Source organism: Pleurodeles waltl, chromosome 3_1 (genome assembly GCF_031143425.1).
Source record: "Pleurodeles waltl isolate 20211129_DDA chromosome 3_1, aPleWal1.hap1.20221129, whole genome shotgun sequence".
Lineage (NCBI taxonomy): Eukaryota > Metazoa > Chordata > Amphibia > Caudata > Salamandridae > Pleurodeles > Pleurodeles waltl.
Genome location: NC_090440.1, coordinates 1,444,547,304 through 1,444,570,384, shown reverse-complemented (window position 1 = coordinate 1,444,570,384; position 23,081 = coordinate 1,444,547,304). Strand labels below are relative to the sequence as shown.

General features: G+C 44.0%; 1 protein-coding gene across 4 annotated transcripts in view; it reads left to right on the top strand.

Annotated features, from left to right (window-relative positions):
* The window catches only part of LOC138285285 (zona pellucida-like domain-containing protein 1), a 305,528-nt gene extending 282,659 nt beyond the window's left edge, over positions 1-22,869 (top strand). For 3 of the 4 annotated variants that reach the window (XM_069225015.1, XM_069225017.1, XM_069225018.1), the window contains 2 exons: positions 1,783-1,918; positions 20,915-22,869. In XM_069225015.1, the coding sequence (XP_069081116.1) occupies positions 1,783-1,918; positions 20,915-21,135 (357 nt within the window). In that variant the 3' untranslated portion in view covers positions 21,136-22,869. The remainder of the gene's footprint in view (positions 1-1,782; positions 1,919-20,914) is intronic. The other variant, XM_069225016.1, reaches the window with a different exon arrangement.
* The last annotated feature ends 212 nt before the right edge of the window (positions 22,870-23,081 follow it).

Genomic DNA, 23,081 nt, shown 5'->3' with positions numbered 1-23,081 from the left:
CCCAAGGCTGGTGTAGCGCGGATAAATATCTTAATTTGTTCTTGTTATTTTCCTCTTTGCATGTGTGCTGCGTTCTGCAGCGCACATATCAAGTGGACTAAGCCTCTACGTACAGATTTGTGCTTGCCACAGGTGCCCCAGCGCAAGGGGAGAGAGGGTGTGTGCCATATCTTTGTAAGTATGGCGCATTTCTGCTCTCCTCCTTTCATGCAGCGCAGCAAGTTACCTTGTTGTATTGCATGACCGTTTTATAAATCTGGGCCTAAGTCAGTTCGTGAAGTCAAATGCAAAAAATGCACATGAACGATAGCAAGTACGTGCAAGGGGCAGCCTGTTTAGAGCGTGTGGTGAACAAAACTGATGTCACTTAAAACAAATAGGTCAGAATAAGATCTGACCTTCCATTGGTGATAAAAAGGAAACACTGTCTCCGTCTGCTCTACAATAGGGATATTGAATCCAGCTATATTATTTGTGTTGTTTGCCTAGCCTAATACTTTTGTGATTAAAGTATGGATAAATAAACCACTTCCAGGCAAATTAGATTGCAACACAACATTTAAATTACAAAAAAACTGCTTGGCAAATATATCCTGGGATCAAACCTCTTTCGTCTTTATCCACAGCAATAAGGGAAAGAAGATGATGAAGTATTTCTATATCCAATTTGTATAACAGCTAAGTAGGTAATTTTGAAGAGCTATATAACATCTAAACATTCAAAATAGATTGCTGCATCTATAAGAATGACTTATTTAAGTTTAATTGTTGCGATTAAATGAGCAACATTGTATACTTGTTAGTCCTATGCTAAAAAGATCAATAGATGATTTGAAAGCAACTGATCTATTGGGAATGTAGATTCCGGGTGATGCTTTGAAGATGAAGTTTTGTTTAGCGTATTGTTTTTGCTGTCTATGTTTCTCAAAAACTGTTATAAATATCTAATTAATTTGCGTTCATATTTGATTAATCACATGGATGAAGTTTCTTGTATTGAATGGTGCTATTCAATTAATAAGAAAACATCTTTTAGCATTTTGGACCAGTTGGTGTGTGGTGTATGTGGAGACAAATATTATAACAAAAGGAACATGGAAGGATAACTTTCCCCAAACGTTTTCAGACGTGACAATATCATTTCAAATGAAATTGAGAGTAAAATGCAGAAAGTGAACACATAGGTGTTGTTAGATTCTTAGTGTACCTCATATATGTCGGTCCATATAAAGTAAGTTTGGTACAATATTCCATACAACAGACGAGAAATAAGAATTAGTCTTCTAAATATTGGGTATTTCTTGCTGAAATCTAGAATATCTACTCGGAGTTTCTACTTGCTGGGATAAAGATTGAATCAAAATGATAGACTGGCACACCAAATATATAGCGTCTCAGCTATTAAATATTCTGTTTTAAAGATGAGCAGTGCCCCTGAACACAGCCACAACGAGGTTTGCTGGGTAGGGGTGAAAATATGCAACTACAATGCCCATTTGTAGCACTGCTTCGAATGAAAATGAGGGCGTCGAAAACAGCATTATCAGAGTTTAGTTGGGTAAGATACTGTAAGACTGCAATTAGGTGGTGTTTTGGTTGAACCATGCATTGCACAACCCAAATCTTCTCATTATTGTAATGGCATTTCAAATTTCTGTTTAAGAAACATTATTTCTTAATGTGTTCTTTGATTGGCGGATTTAGTCATATTAGATGAATCCGGGCTCAATCGTGAGAATCAAATATCAAATTAGGTTTTATTTTTTCTTAACTTCTAAACAGGGATGCAGCCAAGGGACCAACGTAACAGGATCTGCTAGAAGGAAAAGAGCATCAGCTAAAGCCAGCACTGCCCCATTAGAGGGCACATCGTCTTCAGTGACTGTTTCTTCCGGACCAATATACACAGTCGATGAAGGTAAATCACAACTAAGTTTTGTCTGTTACGACATTTTCCTTATTCCATGAATATTTAAAGTGGACTGAGATGACTCCAAAGCCCATGTGTGTAGAGGCAAGTGAAATCGCTACCACTCCTTTCCACTTTCTTTTTAAACAAGTATTTTTATTGAGTTTAACAACATATGGCAATAAACATTTTGATTAAGCACAGTATATAGTGCATCAGTAAAGGATGTCCATAATGCATGACTCACACCAAACGTAAAAAAAGGGAATCAATCAGGGAGTGGGGAAGAGTCAAAAACCAGGGCAGTGCTGGAGATAAGATCACCAGGATGTTAAGTATATGGGGGGCCAATGGAGCTGGAGCCCTCGAATGGGGATGGGGAGGGCAATGCCATGGACCCCAATGGAGGGAGGGGATAAGCACTGCCAGAGCCCAGCTAGGGAGGAGGGAGTTGCAGAGTGGGGGCCACAGTGCATGGCTGATGGATGCACTGTATCGTCTTTAGTGAGGGTGAGGAAATGTTTGAGAAGGACATCCCACGCCAGGAAGATGGGGTGCCTATGAATGTGTAGAGTCTCCTCTGGGTGTACCGCCTCACCCTCAGCTCACCCCCACCGGCGTTAAGGGAAACTTTGTATGAGAATTTAAGGGCTCTAACTCATTCAGAGTCATGCAGCGCCTGACCAATATCTGTATCCCATTTGTCTCGGAGAAAAGTAAGCAGGGGTCCCGTGTGATCCCATATAGCTCTGTAGAGCCATGTAATAAGGCGGCACCCCTCCTGTGGTGAACAGAGTCTGAACAACCGTATGTGTGGGAAGCTCAGTGTCCAATAAGGACCATTGACTGTGGAAGACATGCATATCCAATGATACTGTAAAAATTGGCCTCCAGGGAGGGTGAGGTCATCGATTAGGCCGTCACTGGGGAGAAGCTGGCCCTCAAGGAAGAGATCGCCCACTGTCGTGAGAGAACTATCCTTCCAGGGCAGAAGACCTCTGGCTGAGCGAGAGCCAGAAAAAGAGTGGAAGACCACTGAGGGGGAAGGCAGGAGTGTAAAGGACTATGGCCCTCATTACAACCCTGGCAGTTGGCGTAGAAGTGGCGGTAATACCGCAAACAGGCCGGCGGTAAGAAACATGACATTACAAGCATGGCGGTTACCGCCATGCCAAACCGCCACTTCTACACTCCGACCTCCAGGGTGGTAACGACTGCTGGGCTGGAGACTTCAGTCTCCAGTCCGGCGGCTGTTACTAGACCACCGGCGGAATCACGACCCCGCATACAGCCATGGATTTCGTGGGGTTCTGTACCGCCACGCAATCCATGGCGGTAGGCAATATCAGTGCCAGGGAATTCGTTCCCTGGCAATGATAGGGGTCTCCCCGTCACCAGAACACCGCCACACCAAATTCTGGGACGTGATTCGGTGGGCGGTGTTCTGATGACGTGGCGGTGGAGGTGGAGCAGCCTCCACTTCATCGCCGACCTCCAGTATGGCTGCTGGCAGCTCTCTGTCCGAAAAAGGGCAGAGGGCTGCCAGCAGTCATGATTCACTGGGCAGAAAACCACCTGCACTGGCGGTCTTCAGCATGGCGGTATCTCCAAGGTCCAAATGAGGGCCTATGCGTTGGATAAGGACCAGTATCCATCGAACACATTTCTGCGCAACGTTCAATAGGTGCATCAAATGCCAACAAAGCGGGCCTATCTTGGGCTGCAAAAAGCTCTGGAGTTCAGGGAGGGTGAGGGAGCCCATGTAGGACTAGAGTCCCAGAAGGTTGCGCTGAGCCAGTCACCAGGTGACCCATTGAAACTGGGCACCTACATAGTACATCGCAAACAGAGCTGCACTCAGACCACCCCCACCTCCATGGGTACAATTTTGGCAAGGCTATCTGGTGATGTCTATTATTCCAGAAAAGCTCTCTCAGTAAAGTATCTAAATCATGAAAGAAACCGTGGGTGAGGGGTTGGAACCAGAGGATTAGTAAAGTGGTAAAGGAAATGAGGAGCATGATTAATTTGGATAAGGCAATCTTGCCCGTGGGGGCCAGCTGCAGCAACTTTCAAAATTGGACCTGAGAGTTGAGGGTTTTCTAGGCCCTGCAAAGGTAGGTTATCTTCAAAAAGCCCATGGGAGAGTGGTGGAAGTAGACTCCTAGATAGCATAACGCATCACCTTTCCACTCCAGCCGGTGGCCCTCCCTTCTGAACTTCAACACGGGGCTGTGAATTACCCAAAGGTATGCAAGATTTCACACAGTTCACCTGCAATCCAAAAACATGTGCAAAGGTGCACAGCTTGGTATAAATAAAGAGGAGGTCCATGCAGACATATCAAACGTAAAATAGTAGATCGTCCGCATAGGGAGAGAGACACCACGTAGGGAATGCCCCACGCCTCTTCCTCTGAGTGGAGTCGGGAAGCCATAGGTTCTACTGAGAGTGCGAACAGCTGTACGGAGAGGGGAAAGCCCTGTCTGGTGCCCCTCTCCACAGACAATTTGATGAAGACCAGTTAGCCAAGGCAAACTCTAAAGCAGTGAACAGTGCAAAGTAATTTGGTATAGGACTGAATGCGCTCACCCACATTGTAGGAAAGTACCATCTTTCTTGGCATGTTACCCCCATTTTTACCTGTATGTCAGTATGATTTTCCCTGTCTCACTGGGATCCTGCTGGTCAGGACCCCAGTGCTCATAGTTTATGGCCTAATATGTGTGTTGTGAATAGTGCTTAACTGTGTCACTGAGGCTCGGCTAATCAGAACTTCAGTGCTTATGCTCTCTCTGCTTTTAAGTTTGTCACTATGGGCTAGTGACTTCATTTACCAATTTCAATTGGCACACTGGACCCCCCCTTATAAGTCCCTAGCATATGGTACTTAGGTAGCCAGGGCATTTGGGGTTAATTTATTTTGCCACCCATAAGGAGCTTCGACAAACCCTTTCATATGCCTGCCATTGCAGCCTGCGTGAAATAGTGCACACATTATTTCACAGCCATTTTCACTGCACTTAAGTAACTTATAAGTCACCTATATGTCTAACCTTCATTTACTGAAGGCTAGGTCAAAGTTACTAAGTGTGAGCGCACCCTTGCACTAGCAAATGTGCCCCCACACAGTCCAGGGCCAATTCCCCGGACTTTGTGAGAGCAGGGACGCCATTACATGCGTGCATTACATATAGGTCAAAACCTACATGTAGCTTCACAATGGTAACCCCGCATATGGCCATGTAAGGTGTCTAAGATCATGGAATTGTCCCCCCATTCCAAATCTGGTATTGGGAAGCCAATTCCATGCATCCTGGGGGCTCCACCCTGGACCCCCAGTACTGCCAATCCAGCTCTCTAAGGCTTGCACTGCAGCTACAGCTGCTGCCACCTCATAGACAGGGTTCTGCCCTCCTGGAGTCTGAGCAGCTCAGTCCCAGGAAGGCAGAACAAACCATTTCCTTAGCAGGGTTTTACACCCTCTCCCTTTGGAAATAGGTGTTACAGGCTGGGGAGGGGTAGCCTCCCCCAGCCTCTGGAGATGCTTTGAAGGGCACATATGGTGCCCTCCTTGCATAAGCCAGTCTACACCCATTCAGGGACCCTCAGTCCCTGCTCTGGCGTGAAACTGGACAAAGGAAAGGGGAGTGGCCACTCCCCTTTCCATCACCACACCAGGGCTGGTGCCCAGAGCTCCTCCAGTGTGTCCCAGACTTCAACCATCTTGTTTTCCAAGGTGTTGTGGCACTCTGGAGGTCTGAGTGACCAGTGCGGGCAGGTGACTTCAAAGACCACTCCTGATAGGTCCATACCTGATAAGGTAGCCAATCTTGCTCTCAGGGCTATTTAGGGCCTCTCCTGTGTGTTTGTCTTTAGATTCTGCTTCTGCGACTATTACTTCATCCTCTGACCTCAGATCGACTGCAGACCGCTCCAGGAACCATTGTAACAGCAAAAAAGTATCCAGAAGGGCTACCTTTCCTCTACAACTTCAGCTCCAGCCAGCAACTGCAACAGTTTCAATGGTGTGCACACTCTAGGGACTCCCTGCCTTCACCCTGCACCAGAAGAACTGAAGAAATCTCATGCGGAGTGACTGAGTCACTTCCCTGCTCTTGCAGGCACCTTCTAAGTCGACAACCAGTTCTCTTGGACTCCTCTCCTGGCGATAAGCGTGTCCTTGGAACACAGGTGGTGGACCCCTTCGACACAGACTGTCCTAAGGTCCTGCTGTCCAAATTTGGAGGAGGTAAGAGCTTGCCTTCCCCGTTAGTGACAGTACCCCTGTGCACCGCGTCATCTTCACCTCTTGTGGTCTCTGTGCACTATTTGCAAGAATCCTTAGTTCACAGCCTGGCCCAGGTCCCCAGCACTCTATGCTGTGATGCTCAACTCATTGAGTTGTCCTCCGGCGGCGTGGGACCTTCTTTTGTAGTGCTGCAGTAACCACAGTTTGCATCTTCTTTGTCTCCGTGTTCTGGGATATCCTTGGGTGCTGCCTGGTCATCTGTGGGTTCCCTCCAGTGTTGGGAGCCCTCTCTACCTCCTCAGTCCATGTTGAGGCCCCCTGTTCCCTCCTGGGTCCAGGCAGCTCCACTTTGACGCAAAACACAACTTTGCTTGAACTAAGGCTTGTTGGATTAATCTAGTGCCAAAACTCACCTGCATCCAACATCTCTTCATGGGACATCCATTGCATCATGCAGGAACCTGCAGCCATCTTCCTTTGGTGCATTTCTGCAGTCTTCATCCATCCGGGGACTCTTCTTTTGCACCCTCTTCTAGGTTGGCAGGGGCTCCTGTTCTTCCTGGAACTTCTTCCGACTTCTGTACTTGGTCTCCTCTCTTTGCAGATCTTCGGGTCCAGGAATCCACCAGTTGTTGTTTGCAGTCTTGCTTGGATCTTGCAATAACTCTAATCACGACATGTAGTGTATCCTAAGGAAACTTGCAGCACTTTACTCCTACTTTCCTGAGCTCTGGGGTGGGGTATTTTACTCACCTTGGTTGTATTCTTACTCTCCCAGCGATTCTCTACACACTGCACTTGTCTAGGGGGGAATTCATGATTCGCATTCCACTTTCTTAATATATGTTTTTTGTTGCCCCTAGACCTTTTTTCTCCCATTGCATTCTTTAGCATTTTCTATTGTTTGCACTATCCTATGTCTAATTACTTACCTTAAAAAAAAACTTATTTTGGTGTCTAGTGTATATATTGTGTATAATACTTACCTCCAGAAGGAGTATTGCCTCTAAGTTATTTTTGGCCTTGTGTCCCCCAAATAAACTACCTTTATTTTTGGTAACACTTAGTATTGTCTTTACTTGTGTATAAGTACTGTGTAACTATAAGTGGTATTGCAGGAGATTTGCATGTCTCCTAGTTCAGCCTAAGCTGCTCTGCTATACCTACCTCTATCAGCCTAAGCTGCTAGAACACTACTACATTTCACTAATAAGGGATAACTGGACATGGTATAAGGTGTAAGTACCCAAGGTACCCACTACAAACTAGGCCAGCCTCCTACACACATTGAGTGTGGACAGGACTTGAAAGAAGAAATTCCATTCTAGGGTATCAAATGCCTTCTTCAAATCAAGAATAAGACAGACAGCATAGGGGAAGTGACAAGTGGAATAGGTACCAAATGTTAAGAGAGGTGTTCCACCCGGAACAAAGCTGTTTTGATCTGGGTGGACAAGATAGGGCAGAACGGTTGGCTAGGATCTTTCTCAGAAATGTATAATATCTGCCCAGAAAGCAAAGAAATTTGGTGATAGGATGCAAGAAGGGATGGGTCATGATCAGGCTTCGGGAGTGATGTCAGGATGGATTCACACAGGGAAAGGTGCTGTCTCCCCTTACATAGGACTTCCTCATAGACCTCAACCAGGCGAGTGGTGCATAGGGAGCAGAAAGTTCTATAACATTCAACTGGAAAGCCACCAAGGGCTGAAGTCTTATTCCTGGCTAATGAGCAAATGGCCTGTCTGACCTCCTGGATGGCTAAGGTTTCATTGAGTTCCTGGCTACGGAGTGGAATGAGTGTTGGGACGGAGCACTTGAAAAGAAATGAGGTGATTTCCATTCCCAAGGGGCATGGGGTCTCAGCATAGACTGAAGAATAGTAGGTGAAAAGGACTTCCAAGATAGTCTGCTTGGTGCTGAGGGTGACTCTTGCAGGCAAGGCAACCTCGAGGATGGGCCAGGAACGGGGGCCCTGGTTGGCCAGCGAGGCAAGGATCCTACCTGAATTATCACCTTCCCGATGCATCTTAGCATCATAAGCTTTAAAGTTAAAGCAGCACAGCTGATTACGGAGAGTGGTGTAATGACTCTTAGCATTCAAAAGTTCAGGTTGTTTGGAAGTGTCAATTATCACTGCCTTATCCAGGTCAGAAATCAGATGTGTGGATTTGGTAGTTTCCAGGTACAGCGTTTTGCAGTCTCTGGAGATTTCCTAAATGCACTGCCCATGTGTGACCACCATTCAACAGCACATGAAGTTTCCGAACTGCTGTTAAAAGAAAAACATTGAGTGATGTGCTGGGCATGGGAGGCCTGAAAGGAGGGATCCTCCAAAGTCTCCCTGTGTAGATGCCATGTAGGGACTGGAGTCACTGAGGCACCCCAGGAGAGGTCCACCATGTGTGCATCTTGATCAGAGATTACACAGCCCCAATAATCAGTGTTGCTTACAGCATCAATGAGAGTGGCCGACAGGAAGTCTCAATTAAGGCTCACATAGAGTTCATGTAATTCTCACATCAAATGAGAGGGTGAATAGTGAGTAATAGGCGCTTCCTACTCTAATTCTGTAATATTATACTTCACTATATCACACGGTGCAAATGACTGGGGTCAAACCTTCTACATCCCCCAAAAAGACAACATCATGTTATCTAAATTTAAAATAGATACAATTGCACACGTGATAGTAACAAAAAAACAATTCTAGTTTCAATGAATTATTCAGATTCTATTGTATATATAGTATAGACAAAAACAAAAATCAAAGTAGTACAGTTCAATCTTAAATCAAACTCTTCCTCAAGTATAGGTTCCACAAAAATCAGTCCAAAGTGTATTTATATCTTCTCCACAGTCCAAAAACAGTATCCACCAGTCCAAATTGTATATCCTATGTGGTTAGTTCCAGAGTTACCAGTTCAGTCCAGCAACTTCCTCCTTTGTCCCTTTGTCTGTCAACACGTGTTTCATCCGGGGAGTGACCCTGGATTTCATCAGGACTTCCTTCAAAGTATGCTTGATTGTTACATATGCTCCATAGTATCCTTTATAGCTGTTCAGTTTATTTCTTATGTCCTAGTGCGTCTATATCTCCCTTGTAGCTCCAATTGTTGTTACAGTATTCTATATATCCCGATTGGTTATATTCACGTGAGCGAGTACGCTACGAGTTTAGTCGTCTTCTTCGGCTCCGATATTTCATGTAATTCTCAATAGAAGGAGTACAAGTGCTTGTTGGGATGGATCGATAACCAACCATCAACTAACACCCACCAGTCAGTCCAATCCCGCAGGTGTGCTGCTTTTGTATAGGGAGGTGCACGAGGTAGAGTGGCGGGCAGGAAAAGTCTAAGGAGACATCGTGGAAATTTAAATCACCTGCCAAAATACATGGGGCCCTCATGCTGTGTGCCAGAGTGTGCAAGAGTGTGGCCTAAAAAGTGTTTTGCTCTGTGTTGGGGACATAAATGCTGCCAAGGAGGACACCGGAGCCAACCTGCTGGCACTCAACACCCCACCCTGTCTACTATGGTGTGGAGTTCCTGGAAGGGGACACCTGGGCAGATCCATAGAGGGGCACCCTGCACATATAGTGAAAAAGTGTTAGCTAAAAAGAGGCCACTTCAGTGCTTACCCAGTCGATGTACCTCAAGCAGTGTGATGTGGGTCTCCTGGACGCAGATGGTCTGGGCATTTTGAAGCTTAGCATAGGAATAGACAGCTTAGCGTTTTCCTAGGCAAGTGCATCCTCTTGACATTTAAGGTAAGGAGCCAGAGATTAGTCCGGGGAGCCAGAGTGGGAAGAAGGAAATCGTCCCGGAGGGACTCCAGCAGGGGTCTACTAGCATGTGAGTCAGCCTCACCAGCGTGCAGCGCAATGCAAAGTCAAGGAGCATAACTGCCCTAGTAAATTCACTGTGGAAAGGGGAGAGAGCTAAGGGAAGGTATAACCTGAGAAAAATCAGAAAGTGCTGCAAAGGTGGCAGATCAAGATCATGTTAGAGAATGGAATACCACCACAAAAGTTGGGGTTCTTGTTGAACAGGGTAAGAAAACACAAATTCAGAATGTTGAGCAGCCACCCCATTTGAGCATGCAAATGAAGGCCCTGGCCTTGCGCAGTGGGATATCAGGGAGTGGGAAAGTGAGAGAAGATGGGGAGTGCACAGGGGTCATAAGGAGTGCAATCAGGGCAAACTATGGTGACCACTGTCTGCGGCATAGCCCGTGATGGAGTCTGGAAGCTAAGGTGAGGACCATGTTCATTGAGCGATTCATCATCTGTTGAGAAAATGTGACACCTGTGTTCCTCTTCCGATGACCCAGCACTGTCCTGAAGTGATGCAGCAGCCTGTATCGCATACTAGGGGTCTTCAATGAGTTGTTCCAGTGGAAGAGGATGCATGGGTTGGGAAGGTTATGGTGTCCCTCTCCTTTCACTGCATTGTCAGTGGTGCCTCATCCCAAATTGCATGGGTGGGTGCATCGATGATGGGTCAGCTTCGTGCTGGTCAATCCAGTCCCCCACATCTGTAGAATCTATGAAAAAGAAGGACTTGCCATCAGAGAGGACCTTAAGACTCCTCAGGAACAGCAGGAAGTATTGTAGTCTAAGATCGTGGAGTCTTTACTTGGCACTAAGGAAAGAGAACCGTTGTCATTGTGCTAAAGGCGTGTAGTCAGGAAAAGCACAGGTGTACGGTTGTCTACGGTCAAGGGGCCTGCTGTGTGTGCGGCTCATAGAATAGTGTCTCAATCCCAGTAGTGAATTAACATAGCCAGCATGGGGCGCAGAGGGGCATCTGGAATTGGTGGTCTCGCTGGCTCCCTCTGAGCTCTTTCCAAACAGAAGTAAGATCCGTGGTGGGGACAAAGGGGTAAACCAGGTGTCTAGGAGCATTAAAGGTTCACGGCCCTCCAAGCCCCCCTGGATGCCTACAATGCCAATATTGCTTCTCCAGAAGCGCCCTTCTGCGACTACCACCTGCTCCTCTAGGAACTTCAAACAGGACGTCTGATAACAATGGTTGTGCATCAGTCATCCGAGGATGCAGTGCTGCAATCTCCTTTTTGCCCTCAGCCTCATGGTCAGATAGCTTCTGAAGGTCATCTTGGCAGAATCCTAGTTCCGTCATCAACGTATCCACCGTGGACTCTATGGACAGGTGAGAACTTTCAATGACCACAAGGGCCTTGTCAAGTTTATCATCTGGTGTCAGCAGATTAGTTTGTGCAAAATTCGGACTACGGGTTTCCAGTACAATAGTTTTTTGCTTTGCCAAATAATAGGGTGGTGGGGGCGGTGTTGAACCATCATTTGCACCTGGGGAGAGGAAGCAAGGAGGGCACCCTCAACCAAAAGGTGCATTGGATGTGGCATTTGGGAAAAGCCAGAATGTCCAGGATATGGGCTGTCACGGCTGCAAGTGAGGCAAGACAGTGGTTCCAGGAAGGGAAGAGTAGAGGAGCAGCAAGTCTTGGCATTTTGTCATGCGGGCCAGAGAAGGCACCCCTAGAGAGGCCAGAGCCGGTCCATGAGGTGGCAGTGACAGATGGAATTGGTAGTGCTCCAGGCGTGGAATGAAGTGGGGGGTCAGGGTAAGAGGATAGCCAGAGAGTGCCAGGGGAGTCAATGAGAGACTCCCCTTACTTCACTCCAGCAGGGGGTCCTCACCCATGTACCCTGGTAATACCCTAGTGAGGGTGGCAGATCACTCCTACAGGAGCATAGCTCTGTGGTACAGCTGCCTAGAAATGAAGGAAGGGAGCTGTAGTCTGGGGCACAGAAGAGGGGTGTCCTCCTACCCCACCTGCCAGGCACTGTAGAGTGTCTTGGCCAGTTCCTTCGGGATAGTGTTGTCTGCACCTGTACTGACGAGGGTGCCGGAGAGTTGCACAGGGGGTAGGTGGCAGGCAGCCCAGGGGCCACCAACAACTTGGGTAAGTAGCTCTTCCAAAGTGCCTCATGGAGTGGCAGATCGGTCAGACCCATAGAGGTAGTGAAGCCGATGTAGATTAGGATGCAGCTTTTTGAGGTAAGGTGAATGTGTAAGTACACAAGAGGACCCAGCGAGGAGTATGAATGTCCAGATGAACCGTAGAACATGCACTTTCCAGGTGACAGTCAGGTCGCTGAGCAGGGAGGCAGTTGCACGGAATGGCTCACCAGGGAGAACGCAATATCTTGTTAGTCGGGTGCTGGGTGTTGACTGTTCCAGTGTGGAACCTGCTTGAAGGCTGGTGCTGACCTCTCCGCCCGCCCAGCTGGTAGGCCCCGGAGAGAAAAGGTGCCTTGCCAAATTCTGCCATATAGGGGGCCCAAGGTGTGGCTGACAACAGTGATAACGTACACACGCCCAGGCTGCGTATGGCAGTCACCTCCCAAGCTGCAGGGCCGACATGAATCACTGTGGTCAGCAGGCTGTAAAGATCAGGTGTATTCAGGTGGCTGGCAAGTTGCAGACTGCCCATACCAGGGAGTGGGCGGCAGGTGATGTCCTGCCTAGGACAACGTCAGGTCCACACAACTCAGGTGTCAGGTGTCAGCTGGGCCTGGCACAGGAAGGCCATCACCAATCTCCTCACCCACTTGGCAAGTAGGGAACTGGGTCCCTCAGTCTAGGTGTCCACAGCAGGGTGGGCCACACAGATCGCGTGTGGGCCCCAAGGCCATACAGGGTGGTCATCCCCCAGGCGGTGGGCTGGGTGCAGGCCGCAGAGGCCAGGAAGGCCACTGCAAGTCATGCAGCATGACCAGGTAATCAGAAATGGCAAAAGCAGTCGTTGTTGGCCCCAATTGACTCCCCCACACTGCAGCAAGGAGTTGAACCACAGGATGGCATGATTAGGTGGCCCCTGGGGTGAGATTAGACAGGATCTGGGCATGTAGATCATGGAGCTCTAAGAAAGAATTTCTGTCACGATGGCCGGTAAAGCCACGCCCCCCTTCTTTATGCTTTTAACAGGGATAGGCTTAATTACATAGATGTTTGTCTTTTGAGTGTGAAAAGTCAGTAGAGCGTTAGAAATTAATTTGATTAACATGATTTAGACACAATCGAATATTCCATTCACTTTCCGGACAGTTCAGAACTTTTTTCATAAAGTACATCTTTGGTAGCATTCCTGAAAAAGCACAATTACATGCAATAAACAGTAACTTTTAAGAGTCATCATCAATATATGTTTAAATCTAATATGGCATTATTTATATCTGATCATATTTGAATTCCATCTGAGGGCGGCGCCTTGGATGCTTATTTCATGAAGTCTGGTAATGAGCGTGTGATGGGAGACGGTGTTAAGGCTGCTGAGAGATCTAGGAGGTTAAGGGCAACTCTTTCTTCTTTGTCACAGAGGGCCCGGATGTCATCTATGGCTGCATTCAGGGCTGTCTCAGTGCTTTCGTTACTGCAGGATCTGTATTGGGAGTCATCCAGGAGGTGATTATGTTCCAGGTAGATGGTGAGTTGTGGGTTGATGGCTGTTTCAATGAAGTTGGCCGGAAAAGGGGGAAAAGAGATAGGTCTGTAGTTGCTGAGTTTATTAGGGTTCGCTGAAGGTTTCTTCAGCAAAGGGTTGATTTCTGCATGCTTCCAGTCTTCTGGAAATGTGGCAAAATCCAGTGAAGTGTTAAGTAGGGACGGAGTTTGAGACCAATCCTGGATGCTCCTAGGTTGAAGATGTGGTGGGGGCATGGGTTGGATGGGGCCCCTGAGTGGATGGATTTCATGATGGTAATGGTGTCCTGAGAGGTGAGGTGGCTCCAGGTGGTTAGCCTTTGGATAGTTGTGTGTGTGTGGGGGTGGCCAAAGAAAAAGTCTTAAGGCTTTTGTTGGGGGTTGAAGTTTATGTAGATTTTGGCATTTTGTCATTGAAGAAATCAGCGAGGCTGTCACATAGGTCCTGAGAGGGAGAGATGTTGCTTGTTGCCATTGCAGGGTTGGTGAATTTGTTGCCTATGCAGAAGAGCTCCTTGCTGTTGTTGGGGTTAGCTTTGATGCATGATGCCTGTTTTTTTTTCCACATAGTTGTTGGTGGTTTATGTTGGGTGCTAATTTGTAGGTGGTTCTAGCAGCCGGGTTTTTGTTGGTGTGCTTCCTTCTCTTGAGATGCTTGCAGTGGTGCATGGCTGTCCAGAGGTCCTCTGTGTACCAGCTGGCTTGCTTCGTGAATCTCCTACCTCACAGCCAAAGCTTGGAATGAAATCCCCCTGCACCTCAGAACCACCCCAACTCTACAGCAGTTCCCTAGAATGCTGAAAACCTGGCTCTTTTACTGAAACTTTGGACCCTACCAGTGCCTCTATACCCTCACAGGTGAAAATTGCCCTCTGCAAGTCGACTCATTAAGTCTACATACTGAAAATCCCCTAATTTTAAAAGATTGCTTATTTTCAAACTTTGGTCTTTTAAGGGCATGTCAAAAACACTGCTGGATCATTATTTCCCACACTGTATTTTCTCACATTTTGATCTTTGAGCACATTTTAGTTTGGATTTTAATATGTCTTTAATACAGATAGTGGTATCTTATTTTCAGAAGATTATAGCAATTTGTTACAGTATTGCAAGGTCTGTGGCACCTGTAGATCTTGTCAAGCAACTCTGGTTTAATTCTAACCTGATAGCTTGGGCCATTGCTGTTTTAGGATGATGAAGTAACCATTTTAAGCAGCAGTTCCCCACCGACTCTCACAAGGTGTACCATTTTTACTAACTGGCTCAGTACCATATAAAACTTGGGGTAGTACTTTAGCTTTATATGCTTTCATAATTGGAGCAGATGAGATGCCACCGTAGTCTTTATTGAATAATGTAATCCTACAATTTATGCCAATATTCAGACCTCACATTGTAATTGATGATCTAACCATGTTAATTTTAATTTTAAAAAAAACAAGTATTTAAATACTACCACCTACTCAATTTGATCTTTCTTCATTTTGAACCAAACACCAATGTTTTGATTTTATCTAGGTTAATTGTTGAATTTTTTTTGCCCATACTTATTAAATACATTTAGTTTTCTTTGAAGACCTATTTGTGTGCCATCTGTGATCACCAGGTCCTCGGCATATAACAGGCAAGGGGCATGAATGTCCTCCACCTTTGGTGAAAATTAGATGGTTTGGATAACTCGAAAGGGAGATCAGCCAGAAACAGGGAAAAAGCAGAGGGGGCAATACACATCCCTGCCATAGAGAATTGTGATTTTTCTGAGCAGAAACTCTCTTGATCAATTTCAACCATTGCTCAATTCCCTGTATGTATGTTTTTCTCATTGCCAGTATGCCACAGGAAATATTTATTTGAGTCAGTTTTTCCTTGATATCACAGAATACTGAGTCAAATAAAGCTCTACAACCAACACAAGAGCAAACAAATTTCCCCCTCTCGATAATTGATTTTTCTGTCATTATTCAGGGGCTAAAGCAGTGAGGAGTGGTCAAGGGACATTCCCTGGGGACACCCTGTTCTATGGGGTTTGTTTTTTGTCCTTAACCCATTATTTAAAGGCTAACATGATTATCTTTGAATAGGCCTTTGCTCCTACAGACATTAAGCTGAACAAGTGGTAATTATTTGGCAGAGTTGGATTATCCTTCTCATATAGTGGCTTTATCACAGCCCTTGGACTACCAGTCAATACTTGATTTAATAAAAATTGGTGGGCCAGTCGCTCTTGTTAAATTTAGAGAAATGATAGTATGCTTTACTGTGTCAAACATGAGTAAGTCAATCATTGAATTATCACATTGACAATACAAAAATGCCCCAAATATACACTAGCAATCTAGAAATAAAAAATAGCTCAATGTACTTTTATTCAGGCTGTACAATCTTTCTTTGAGAATGTAACTTTCACTAAGAACTCCTTTAGAGAGACAATTGCCATTTCCATATTTTCCTCCTTTATTTGTCATTAGAATGAAAACAAAACAAAGAGATATATTATAAAATAGCGATTTTTTTCATTTATAGAACGAACATTTACAAAGTTTGTTCTTACTAAAGGTTTCCAGAGGTTCATACTTTACTCATAAGCCACGCGTCTAACCATAAGCCATTTGTATAAGTAATGAGAGAGTTCTGATGACTGTCATTCTTTATCTAATTCAAAACAGATTTGTAAGTATCCAGTGGATCAGATAGTTGTAAGTTTTATTTAGTGATATGGTATTGTCTATGTGTTTGCAATTGACTGTGACATAAATAGCTCTGATGAATATTTCAAATATATCGTTCCGCTTCTACCACTCCCTTCAATTTAGGTATTACTCAAAATTGATTTCTTTCTCGTGTAAATTCCTTACTATTTCTTTTTTCCTACTTCTGTTTCATCTCATTGAACTAAACCTCTGGGGTGAAATGTATTCCAGGATTAGATTGCCCTTATTGCTAATCAAAAGTAGGGACTACTTTAACGTATAAAATCAACTGGTATTTAGATCGTACTAGCATATGTTCTGTGCAAATGACATTGATAAATATCTGGATCTATCTTCAATTCTATACTTTCTGAGCTATAGTCTTAATATATTTACGACATATTCCTGTTTTGTGACACAACGTTTTGATTGATAGGTAAAATGAAATTATTTCTAAAATATTTCCAAAGCATGCTGAGAAATCTGAATGTAATGTATTTAAGTCTAAATGTTCCTCTTTCTCTTCTGTAAATATTTTGCAGATACATGTTTACATTTAACTTTAAAATTTGGGCTAAACTTAGTTCCATCACCATTGCTCAAAGCTTATCTTTGTTCTTGTTGGCTTTCTTAATGTGGAAAACATGTCATTTGTGGCTCATCCTGAATGCAGACTTGGTGATGGCCAAGTAGTGGTGTAAAATATCAGTTGTATAATTATATAGGAACAAATTAAATAGTGGATGAGTATAGGGAATTCATAACTCAATGTGTTCTAATGGCACTGAACACTTTCCTTACTATGTCTTAGCCTCTGCTCAATAAAATAATCAGCAACACAATTTTGCTGTTTTGACAGTCACCTCACCTTATTACCTGTGCCAGAACCAGAATTGAAGTTAAAACCAGACAGACATTGGTAAATAAAATCACACACTAAATACGCCTATATATATATATATATATATATATATATATATATATATATATGCACCGCAAGAACAGGTGATGGATGGAATGCTGAACAATGTCAAACATTCACACCCAGTCAGAGATCTGGGTCTAAATCCATTGTCTTTTTGCACGCCACACCATTCCAGTTTGAACCCAGCCAAATGCAAATCAGTCTTAATCCTCCTCCCCAAGGGAACAATCCAGCCTGAACTTCCAGGCCATGGAGCATCCTGGAACCGATTTTGGGGTATCACCCCTCATCAGCCAGCCTAGCTTGAATCCAGTGGTACAATGCGCTCAAGACCCACATCTGGGCATACCTGGCACACACTAGGGTGGCAAATTTGAAAACAACAAAGTCCAGATAGATAGATAGATAGATAGATAGATAGATAGATAGATAGATAGATAGATAGATAGATAGATAGATAGATAGATAGATAGATAGATAGATAGATAGATAGATAGAACCTAGTTTCCATGGATGGAGCATTTTTTCTTTGGATTATAACTTTGGTGCTGCTTGACGAATCTTTACAGAATTTTCAAAAACGTATAGTTTGGTCAGTTTAACAGCTGTCTTGAAAGTTTTGCAGCTATCCATCAAGCAGGGCCAAGAAAAAAGGGGGGTCCCAAAACAAGTTTTCCCTATTTATTTTTCTGTAGGACCTTTAGACACGCCTACAACCCAAATCATTGAGCGGAAATTGCACCAAATTTGGCAGGAAGCTAAATCCTGTTGCGCAGATCACGCTTTTTGTGGGGTGGTGTGAATCTGTGCAGTACTTTTGAAGTAATTTAAGGCCAAAAATATAGATATATAGGAGCGCAGATCTGGGTCCGGATTCGCAAATCCAGTGGAAAGGCATGGCCCTGATTGGCTGGCTGCAACCTGACAGAAAGGTTGTGACTGCCATTTTCTTTTGTCACATCGTCTCGGGGAGGGGGGGGGGAACTAGCAGTGAAAAAACACATTGGGGTCAGAATAAAGGTATCCTGTACCCATAGGACACATAGAAGGGTCCCATCAGTACCCCTCATGGGTAAAAAATTGGCCTTTTTTTGTATGATCTGTGGATTCACGGATCCACTCATGGATCCACGATTGCACAGGTGGATCCGCCAATCCCGAAAATAAATTGAAAAAAACCCCACCAACTGCATCCATGTTGCCATGGCCAAAGGCGGTACACAGGTTGGGTTTTGGTGCATGCCGGAAAGTTATTTCAAGTAACTATAACTCGTTCCCTAAGGGAAATATAACTTGCGCCCTCGCTATGCACTCCTAATTACCCTACAAATTACAGCACTGATGGCATCTTTGATAACATAATTGATAATGTCACTGTAACATCTGCAGTAAAATTATTGATTACATAACTCTGCATGGCGGGGGCGCAGTTCTACTTACCTTATGGCATGAATTCTAGTTACTTTAAATAACTATAACAGGTGAATTTCTATGGTTTTGGACGTTTAAAAACTGAGCCTAACTATAACACCCTTGTAACCTTTGATTTTTAATTGACTTTCTATGTTTTTTTAAATTCTATTACCTAACTACAACGTCCCTGTAACCTTTGTTTTTTCCGTGAATATATATATATTATTCATTTGTGATCATAAAATTTTTTGGTGAAATCTGTACATTTTGCAAATGATGCAGCAAATGTAATAAATTCATATTTATGCAGTAAATGCTGCAGACACAGAATCACTTAAATCCATTGACCCTCACCATTGCCACTTGAGTTGTTAATAATTTATTCAAAAAGGTGAACATAATTAAGATATTCTACTTCTAATCACTGCCTATTCTTAGCTTCATTTTTAAGAAAACAACTTGTTCATGATAATTGCCCCACAATAAACATGTAATATATGAAACACATAACAGGTACCGTATATAATCCGGTCCAATGTTGCCATCTCAAGTGACATTTATAAATAGGGCATATTTATAAATAGGGCTCGCAGTTTTATGGTATTTTATTTTTTAGGATTTCCATCTGTATTTATCGATAATTATTTTTTTGCCATCGTATTGGTATTTATTCATATTTATTTTGTGTTTTGAGAATAAATGGATAACTGATAAAAATGCACTTATACTTTAATGCCTGTCACGTTTTAGGAAATTAAGTAGCCAAAAATAGCAAAACATTTCACCCACAGGTAAATATTAGCATAGTATACAAATATATCCTAATATTTACCTGTATTTAAGGAAATCCCAACCTGTGTTCTTTAACTCCCCATGCTGTCTATCTGCTCAGCCATTGGCCTGGAATTCATGAAGCACAGCATGGAAAGTCACTCACAAGAAGCAAAATGTTCCTGTATTTTTCCACTTATAGAAATAAATACAGGTAGGAAACAAATTATTTTCTGTCTGTATTTTTCTGTAAAAATCAGTAAAAATGGAAAAACCGGGAGACTTATTTATAAACAACTCAGCCTTCAGCATTTGTGATGTCAGCTGAACCCTTCCATAGAAATATGAGCCTGATAGGCAGTTACACATTATGGCCCTCATTATGACAATGGTGATAAAAAAACGCCTACTGCCGCGACGATGGGTGCCAAAAGTACATCGCCGTGGCTATGAGCCATCTGCCGTATCATGACCATAGCCGGATTTCCACCAGAAGACTGGCAGAAATCCGTCTGTGGTCATTCCGGTGGATGGCGGTAAGGTGACCCATAATACGGACTGGCGGTGTTCTGCTGGCGGGTGCTGCTGATGACACCAGCGCCCCGTCCCGTCTTCTGCCGGAGGACCCCCTGAACACAGGTAAGTCGGGTCTCTGACAGGGGAGGGTGTGGGGGTGTTGTGTGTGTGGGGGTGTGTGAATGTTTGTATGTGCGTGGATGCGGGTGTGTGTTGTGTGTTGAAGGTGTGTGTGCATGTATGGAGGTGTGAGTGCATGTATGTTGTGTTATGTGAATGCGTGTCTGCGTGTAAGTACGAAAGTGTTTGTGATGTCTGTGTGAATGGATGTAGGCCTGTGGTAATGGGTGTGACTATGCTTGTGTGTGCGAAGGGCGGGCGTGAATGTAGGAGGGGTGAGGGGGTTTGGAGAGGTAGGGAGGTGGAGGGGCTAACTGGAGGGAAGGTGGGGTAGACCCCTATCAGTGACAGGGAAAGAATTCCCTGTCACTGATAGTGCCTATCGCCATGGTTTTCGTGACGTTAAGAAAGCCACGAAAACAATGGCAGTAGGCGGGGTCATAATCCTGCCAACTGAACAGTGACAGCTGCCGGGCTGGAGATGGATATCTCCATCCCGGCGGCTGTTACTGCTGTGGCGGTGGGTGTGGTACATCCGCGGTTTGGCTTCAGCGAATCCACCAATGCCATAATAGGGCGGTAAGTACTGCCAGCCTATTGGCAGTACTTACCGCCATATTATCTCGTACCGCCGGGGTCGTAATGACTCCTTATGTATTCTTCCCTCTATGTATATAATGGTGTGGCAAGGAAAAGTGATGCTTAGTTTTTCAGCTTTGATCATAAATGAAACTGATATAGATTATTTTCAGCCCGTACGATATTTTGCATGTCTTTTTGCTTTGCTACTTCTGCTTTATTTCACTTACGATCTTGCAGACGTTTGAAGCCCAGCTTTCTTTCCCCTTACAGCATCCACTGGAATAGGACCATCTTCTGGATCTCTGTTTGGACTATTGATTGGCCTTATAATTGCTGTTATTCTGAGCACCGGGCTCATCGTTGCCAGCATCACTACCTACAAACTATACCACCTACGGGCTACCCAGGCAGCACTGAAATATGCTGTAAACTCGGGTTCCAATGGACAAGGAATATACATGATACCTACAATGCAACCACAGCCTCTGTGAAATAAACTTTTATCTAATACAGTAGTACTATATTGAAGCTCTCATACGTCCTCACAAACCACACTCAAATTAATGTACATTCACATGACTATTATATGTGATTGGTGTGCAGATAAGTTGAGTTTTCAAGAACCAAAAAAACTGAATCTTGGATAGTATGAGCCATTACTTCAATTAGAATGCTGTAAATCAAAATCATATTATGTCATCCTCTAGTAGTGAGAGAGTAGGTCACTCTGAAAATGCAATCTATGCATGATTTCCAAGCAGCCAACCTGGTTCTTCAAACGTGCCTGTGACCACAAAATGCATAAGTCAACCTGTCTGCCTATTCAAGATTACATTGATTGCATGTCAGAAGAAAATAGTTTATGCATTCAAAGTTTCCTAGGGATGGTTACAACTTGTGTGACTGTGAATTAACTTCTGGTGTGAACAAATGGTTTACTTAATGGAACAGCCTGTCCTTGCATGTTATATCTGGAATCAATTTCCAAAACTATGGGCCTTAATTAGAGCTTGGCTGCTAGGATACTCCAACAAAACGTGGCATGTATACCGTCTGTGTATTTCACCAACCACAGGCTACATGTTGTTGCAATAGAGCAATTTGTGATTGAGCAACCCTTCTGCCAATATCTAATTAAGGGCGTGTGCTTTCATATTATATTCACACCTGGTTTGCTAAAACATATTAGAATGTCGAATGCTTAGGATACGTTTTTATTTTTGGGATCAAAGGGTTCTATATTTTAGAGGAAATGTTGATCTATTGGCGTGTAGCTGAAATGTGAATGTTTATTTACGAAGAGAAGAGGTGTATTTGATTCTATGCCAAATATACCATGATGTGAATCTGCCTTGCTGGGTCACTGCCCAGTGTCTCTTCACTGAGATCATCAGTGCACACTTTACAAAACAAACACAAACCCAAGTGTGTCCGGGTGGAAAATCCAACTATCCCATTACAAATGGTTTCTGCTGGAACCAGTTGACATTTAATGTACAGTTGAGAAGACAAATATTGTTGATTGCAGTTTCGTATTGGTGATTGCTATTAGTGTCAAAAGGTGACTTTCAGTTCATATTTTTAAACCAGAAGAAGGTCTCTTCTTGTTTCTTCTGGTTACCTAGACACACATACTAAGTTGTGCTGAGTAGTAATTTTACATGTTATTCTTGGAATTACCACCCTGAGCACTTACAGGTTTTTGAAGGTGTGGGTTTGTACCTGGTAAAACCAAATATTGTTTGGTCGCAATTTCAATCTACTAAAAGCAGTTGGAATAAGTGAGCAGGAAATCTGGAAAAAACACTACATTAACACAACTTGAATGTTGGGTCCTGCTTGTTGTTCCAGTTCTGGGCCTCAGACTCATAATGGCCCTTACACGATTAAAAAAAGGGTCAGCTGACTTGAAGCACCTTGAGGAGATGAGAAGCAAAGGGGTGGGGTGGTCTGTCTGCAAGCCGGAAATCAAGACGTCAAGATAACGTAAAGTTTTACTGGGCAAGGACACAATAGACTTCTGTCCTTCCTTAGACAAAAGAAACGTTTAAAAGTTCTCTCTGAACGTTTCAGAAGTAAACTAGCACAAGAATGACACAGAAGATTGACAATTCAGTGAATTCTAGGGAAGCGGTAAAATAAACTTTGATTCGTTCTTCTAAAAGTAAATGACATGTATTTTCCCTGTTATACTTTCCTTGTATAAGTAAATAAGATTGCATATTCTTTGGGTCCTCTGTGCTATTATTACACCTGCATAATTTAGGCTTCATTATCTGCTTTTTCTGAAGGGCTAATAAAGCCCAGGATCACATTCGCCTACAACTTCACTTTCAAACAAATTGAAATCATTAAAGAATTGGGCTTGAACTAAATATAACTGTACAATCATTTTTATTAGTGTTTTAACAAAGCACATTTGCAGCTGGGAGGCGAG